The sequence below is a fragment of the Zingiber officinale genome, chromosome 8B (genome assembly GCF_018446385.1).
Source record: "Zingiber officinale cultivar Zhangliang chromosome 8B, Zo_v1.1, whole genome shotgun sequence".
In the NCBI taxonomy this organism is placed as follows: domain Eukaryota; kingdom Viridiplantae; phylum Streptophyta; class Magnoliopsida; order Zingiberales; family Zingiberaceae; genus Zingiber; species Zingiber officinale.
The window spans coordinates 114368585-114375841 of NC_056001.1; the positions used below are offsets into that span (position 1 = coordinate 114368585).

The following is a 7257-nucleotide window of genomic DNA, read 5'->3' on the forward strand; positions in this document are numbered from 1 at the left end:
CGGGAATGACAAGGGAAAGGCAAGTACATCCTCTATGATGATATGGGATCGGTGAGGTAAGGGATGGGTAGCTAGGTAGGTTGATAAATTTGCCAACAAAGTCCGATTGATGGATTCTGTTATGGATCAATTTCTTTCCCGCGATGTTCTTGATTCGACTTGAGGTTTCCGTGATATTCGTGATTCGGCTTGAGATTTCTGAGTTGTTCTTGCTTTGTCTTATGGCTCCATGAGGTTTTGGCTTCGATTTATGATCTCCATAATGAATTTGCTTCGACTAGAGATTCCTATTGGATTTCCTCTATGGAACAGGGCAAATGTGATTGGGCAGGGTGGGTTTAGCTTCTCTTGATAGCTTTGGTTTCCTAGATCCAAGTTCTTGATGGTTTTGATCGGATGATGTCATTCGTTGTTCTTCATGGGAATTTTCAATGCTAATATAATGTGGTTCCACCTTGCAAGTTCTCTCCATAATGTTAAATGTCTGGTTGATGGTATGGGTCGCAAGTCAAGATTCTGTGCTGTTCTTGTTCCATTCAATGGGTTAAGGGGTAGATGTCTTAGAGAATAGGCCACAGATTGGTTGCCATTGATGCTTCACATCTTCTTGTGTTTTTTTCTTCGAGTTCTGATGTCGTCTTTCTCTGTTCTTCCATTGCCAAAAGTTTTGTATCGATTTCTTCACTGGGTAGTTGGGTTGGATTGAAGCTGCCCTTGTTCCTCTTACCATATTCTGGATTTTTGGACAGATAAATGGAGTTTTGAATTGCTTTGTTTCCTTTTCGGTACTTGAAGATTTTGGTCAAATTGTGGTAGTTGTTTCAAGCCTTGTTAGAAGATGCTTTTGTTTGTCCTATCATTTTAAAAGTATTGAATAAATTATGATAGTGTAGATCCAAACCTTGATGCTCTGTGCCATTGAATAACTAAGGACTTCGGGGGATTTAATTCGAATCTGTTATGTTCTTGCATAGCTATGGTTTTGGTGAAGTTATTTATTGACTATGGGATTCACCGAGGTTGTCGTGACTTGTGGATAGGTTTGATTTGTGGTAGTGCCAATTCAATGGGAGTTTGTTCCTTGTGTTGTTCGGAATCTATTCTAGTTCTTAATCTAATTCTATATGCTGTAAGTGTTAAATTCTACCTTAGTTCCTTATTATGTGAGTAAACTTTTAGTTATATCCATTTGATGTAGGTGTTGAAATCTAGTCTAGTTCTTTACTGTGAGTACAAGTTTCTAGTTGTTTCTTTCAAGTATCGAAATATGATTAGGTGATCAATTTCCATTTCTTATCGCTCTCTTTCATGGATGCATGCTTTCATTGTTTTCCCTCAAGGTAGGAATGTTTACATAATGAAAGAAATGATTATGCATGATTAATTGATTACAGAATTATGTTGATAGACTATGTTTTTTTTTTATATGTAGCTAATTGGATGGATATGAGCATATGTGGTGACAGTACGGGTTGGGTGCCCCGGGATGAGCTCCGAGGAGGGTCCTTCCAAACATGACTGATACTGTAATTTATGACCGATACTGTAATTTATTGTTAGCTTCGGCTATATGATTGTATGTTCTCTAGGAGGTACCTCTAGGGTCATGGGACTGTTTGACTGGCTCTATTAGTGGTTACTGGATATGTGGCATACTCACCCTTATTAGCTATGTAGGATCTTTCACATATTGCATTTTTCTTTGTTATACTGTATTTGAGTTATGTTCTATGTTTACTAGTTGTTATTCCTGTTACTTTATGGATGTCATTTTATTCATATCGGATCGTACTTGCTGGGTTCGTAGACTCATGATGTCTACGTTACAGGCAAGAATGCCTCCCAAGATATGCGGACGGAGTAGGCGAGGAGACGAGATGGACGCATGACACTGTTCGGGCATTTTAGGAGTGCAGAACATACTTGTTCTATTGTGAGAGGTTCTTCATTTGAATAAGGAGATGTTTAAGGATTCATTGTCCCTTATTATTAAGCTCTTGTTGAGATGTTGTCATTTACACTAGTTAAGATAATTTATTTTGTAGGAATTGTACTACGGTTATTTATATAGCAAATGTTGAGAGGGTTATTTTTAAAAAAAATAATTAATTAAACTTGAGAGATAATCTAGGAATGTTTCACCAGACATCAAGCAAAAAGTCCAAATGGGTTGGGAGGATCGAACTGGAAGAAAGTTCATATAGGTTGGGAGGATGGGATTGGCAGAAAGTTTAGATAAGTTAGAATGACCGAACATCTGGCAAGGGGACTTGGTGGGTTAGTATAAACCAGACATCAAGGCAAGGAAAGACTTGATAGGTCAGAGATAAGACGTCAAACATAAGGTAAGTAAGGTAAGTCATTAGAGTGCAGAGAAGCAGTTCTCACGAGTCTCAATTGAGACTTAGGCGTCGATTCAAATTAGAGCCAACTTGAAAGTGTAAGTTGAGATCAGACTAAAGTCCTTATTAGGATTTTATCATGTATATATTTGTTCTAACTTTGTTTTATAGGGCAAATGTTATATTTGTTTTAACCTTGTTTTGTAGAGTAAAATGCTCCAACTCTTTTTTACAAGTGTTCCGTTGACTGAAAAATAGGATCAGTCAAGGGATCCTAAGGATTTTCGTCGATGGAAAAGAGGGATTAGTCGACGAATAAAAGTCTGTTGTGACTCAAAAAGGAAGCTACATTGCATTGACTGATAATTAAGTATGTTTTGTCGACGAATCATCATATTTCATCAAGATCAGATTCGATCCACCCGATCACAAAAAGGAACAATAGGATCAATTGACGGATAAAGTTGATCAGTTGACGGATCAACTTGATTTCACGATCAAGAAGCAGGACGCAAAATCGGGAAGATACATTAGGTTTCATTGATTGATCAAAAGGATTAGTCGATGAAACACTGAAAATTTCAGAATGTTCGCTAAATAAGGTGGTGGCTCAGCTATATAAGAAACCTCGAGGTTAGAGGCATCATCGGTTTTTTTTTTTTTTTTTTTTTTTTTTTTTGTAAGAACGAATTCTTCTACTCTGTGCTCTCATTCTCTATGCTAAGATCATCTTTGAGTAAGCCTTCAGGTCAAGAGCAATGCTTCAATCACCACTCTACTACTGTTGTATTTTTGTTGCATAATTAAAAATTAGTAAAAATTATTATTATCTCTTCCATTTTATATCCGATCTCTACTTTTGAAGTTTTCAAGGAGATTATAATGATCAACTTGTAAAGTCCAAAGGATCATGGATTTTGAAATATGAGTCGACTGAATTCCGAATCAAGTAAAAAATTCAATTGTGTTTTCTTTTTCTATTTTTTTCTTTATTTCTATTCCACTGCGTACTTAAATTTTTTGAAAGATTTTCGAAAAGAAAAGATAAATTTTAAAACGACGAGATTCACCTTTTCCTCCCTCTCGTTCTCAATGGTCCTACAGAAGATACCCGAGCATGTATTTACCTAAGCAGAAAAATACCTGAACTAGTCGACCGAACTTCTTCACCCGAGCGAGTATTCACCCGAGTGGGAAAATACTCGAGCTAGTCAACCACAAGTCTTCACTCGAGCTGGCCGTTAGCCGCTTCATCTTTTCAGGGATGTTATCAAGACGCAACACTCGACTCTGCTATCATCAACGCATATTGTATCTGATTTTACTACGTGCTGGGTCCCACCGTAACCATATGTATGAAATTGACAGTTAAATTAAACCTTTCTCCCTTTCAGAATAAACTGCTAGTCTCCTTCTCTCACTCAAAGAACATAAATTGTACGGACAAAGCATTTTGAGAAGCACACTCAAGAATCTAATCCTACCTTTTTTTGCACTTCTTCTTCACGTTCCAAATTAGTGGCATGCAACACTGGAAACATCTCTCATGAGCATCGCTTGCCAAGGCAACAAGAATAAAGAAAAAGTTGCCATGGCGTTTCTCGCACAAAATTAATTAATTAATGTTCACGATCGACGATCGATCGACTTCTCTTGTGTGGGACGCATGCAGCTCCTATAAATAAAATACAGTGCACCTACACCACGTTGTTGCGATTCATCGATCGATCGATCGATCAATGCAGATCATTCCGGAGAAAATTCGCAGTCTGTGGAGCGAGGAAGAAATCCGCATCCTCGTCCTCTGCAGCCTCCTCCTCCAGATCATCCTCATCTCCTTCTCCCTCTTCCGCAAGCGCAGCTCCAACAAGGCCCTCAGCCTCCTGCTCTGGCTCTCCTACCTCGGCGCCGACGCCATCGCCATTTTGGCCCTTGGCAACCTCCTCAACCAGCAGAACGACGCGGTGGAGGCCAACACCAGCGGCGACATCATGGCCTTCTGGGCCCCTTTCCTCCTCCTCCATCTCGGTGGCCCCGACACCATCACCTCCTACTCGCTCGAGGACAACGAGCTCTGGCTCCGTCACCTCCTCAACCTCGTCGCCGAGGTCGTCGTAGCCGTCGCCGTCTTCCTCGAATCCCTCCCGAGCCCCCATGTTTGGAAGCCCGCCATCGTCGTCTTCGCCGCCGGCATCCTCAAGTACGGCGAGCGCACGTTGTCTCTCCGCTCGGCCTCCATGGACCACCTCCGTGAGTCGATGCTCAGCGAGGCTGACCCTGGCCCCAACTACGCTAAGTTCATGCAGGAGCTCCACTCCCGCAAGGAGGCCGGCGTCAAGGTGGAGATCAAGATTGACAAGGAGCCCCCGCCGACGCTCCCGCAGCAGGAGGCGGAAGAGATCCCTATGGCGGTGGTCATCTCCATGGGTTACCACTTCTTCCAGATCTTCAAGCGCCTCACAGTCGACCTCATGCTCAGCTTCCAAGACCGCATCGAAAGCCAGAACTTCTTCGTCCGGTTAAAGCCGGAGCAGGCGTTCCAGGTGGTGGAAGTGGAGCTCTCCTTCCTCCACGACATCCTCCACACCAAGGCAGTCCATGTCCACAACACCAGAGGCCGGATCACTCGCGCCGCCTCCCTCTCCATGGCCATCCTCGCGCTCCTCCTCTTCTACCACCGCAGTGGCAAGCACTCTAGCACCTTCAAAGGCGTCGACGTCCTCATCACTTATTTGCTCCTACTCGTCGCGATCGGGCTCGAGATCATCGCGATTTTGTTGCTCATCTTCTCCGATTGGGCGATCGTCGCGCTGCAGATGAGCACCAGTGGCCGGCTCGAGCAGCCCTGCATTGCATTCCTCAAGAAAAAGATTGGGACGCCCAAATGGGGCGACGCCATCATCAAGCTCCGAAAAGGATTCCTAAGCGTCTTCCCTAAGTGGTTGCTGGGAGACACCGAGCGGTGGTGGTCGAACAAGATGCGACAGCACAACCTTCTCAGTGTCTGCATCAGGGACTACAATCGCACCAATCTTGACCGGATGCTGGAGTTGATAAAATTGAAGGGCGTGAGGAATCAGTTGTGGTACGTGAGGTCCATCCAGGTGGAAGACGTTATAAAAAGGAACATCTTCGGCCAGTTGAAGACGAAGGCCCAAAGCACCGACGGCCTCGCTGAAAACTACAAGCGCCTTCGGGCGTGCAGGGGCGAATGGGTGCTCCGGGAGAAAGGATACACTACGGTCAAATGGAGCGTCGAGAAGGAGTTCGACGAGAGTATCCTGATATGGCACATCGCCACCCATCTCTGCTACCAAAGTTTCAAGCGAGCGGCCGATAACACCGAAGACCCTAATAAGCAAGTTTCTGGGGTAAAAATTATTCAAATTGGAAGAAAATTGAGATCATGGATGAAGAGTATAGGAACAATATTGACGCAAAGGGTAAAGACGATTCTGAGAAGAAGCCAAGACCACTCGACAAATGAAGTAGGAGACGAGGAGGAGGAATCAGGGGATGTGGAGAATGTTGAAAATGAAGCAGGGTCTTCTGAGCCATCCGCCGTCGGCGAGACAATTAAGATAAAAGATTACGTCAAAATAAGCAGGGAGATATCCGATTACTTGATATACCTCGTGGTGTATCAGCCGAAGCTGCTGCCTGCCGGCATCGGGACGATCAGATTCCTAGACACCTGCGCCGAGGCCAAGAAATTCTTCTCCGACAAGGAGACCGAGATGAGGGAGGAATTGCGGAATGAAAAATCTATAGAGGATGAGAAGAAATCATTTCTTTTGGGGTTCCTCTTCTTCCTTGTTTCAACAGTCAAAAAGTCCTTTTTTAGGATTTTGGGGTTCCTCTTCATCCGACCGATTGGAACCGAGAGAGTGCTCGCCTTGAAGAAGATCGCAGAGACGATCCGGGAGGGGTGGACCGCGATCACGAAAATGACGTTGCCGAAGATGATCCACCAGTTCTTCTGCTTTTGCATCGAGGTGGCGAAGGAGATGCGACCAAAGAACAAACTGGCGACGCAGGAGAAGATGGAGGAGCTCGGGTGCAAGAAGCTGATGGAGGTGAGGACGACGGTGAATCCCATCGACGTGAAGGGCGACCGGAGCAAGTCGGTGTTGTTCGACGCGGTGAAGCTGGCAAGGCAGATAATGAAGAACTTCAAGAACGAGAACGAGGAAGAGGAGCAAAAGAACAAGAAAGAGGAGGAGCAAAAGAACAAGAAGGAGGAGGAGGAGGAGGAAGAGGAGGAGGAGGACGAGCGGGGAGAGAACAAGAAGGAGAAAAAAAGGTGGGAAGTGATAAGCTCGGTGTGGATGGAGATGCTGTGCTACGCTGCGGGGAACTGCGCGTCGGACGCGCACGCCAAGCAGCTGAGCCAGGGCGGCGAGCTGCTCACCCACGTCTGGTTGCTGATGACGCACATGGGGATCGGGGAGCAATACCGGATCGAGGCCGGCCATGCTCGAGCTAAGCTACTCGTTGGGACGTGACAGATAGAGAAGAGCATCGATCAAGCAAAGCAAAGCAAAGCATGTGTTTGTTAATTTTATTCCTTTCGATCGAGCTTATTTATTAGTAGATAATGTAGGAGTGGTTTAAGTAAGAACTGACATTGTTTGATTTAATCAAAGTTAATCGAATTGGATGGTGTAAGAGCTTTGTTTAATTAATGCAAAGCATTTTCTTTCTAAACATTCGAAAACTAACTGATATGGATTATGATGGATTGATTCAAGAGGTGATGTGGAGGTCCAAGTCAAAATGACATGATAGTCCTACTCCAAAAGAAATAATATCCCCTTGGTTTGCTTGGATTAGTTCTCCGGTGTTAAAATCCTTGGATTGACCAGCTCGAACTTTAGTCCGGCCGGGAGAAGATGGTCAATCATTAAATTGAGCG

General features: G+C 44.2%; 1 protein-coding gene across 1 annotated transcript; it reads left to right on the forward strand.

Moving 5' to 3' along the window:
* Positions 1-3951: 3951 nt before the first annotated feature.
* On the forward strand, positions 3952-6996 carry LOC122013439. The gene has a single exon (XM_042569726.1). The coding sequence runs from the start codon at positions 4082-4084 to the stop codon at positions 6845-6847; it is 2766 nt and encodes a 921-aa protein (XP_042425660.1). The 5' UTR covers positions 3952-4081; the 3' UTR covers positions 6848-6996.
* The last annotated feature ends 261 nt before the right edge of the window (positions 6997-7257 follow it).

Excerpts from the sequence above, each read along its gene's own strand:
- LOC122013439 (XM_042569726.1), top strand. The coding sequence starts at position 4,082 with ATGCAGATCATTCCGGAGAAAATTCGCAGTCTGTGGAGCGAGGAAGAA.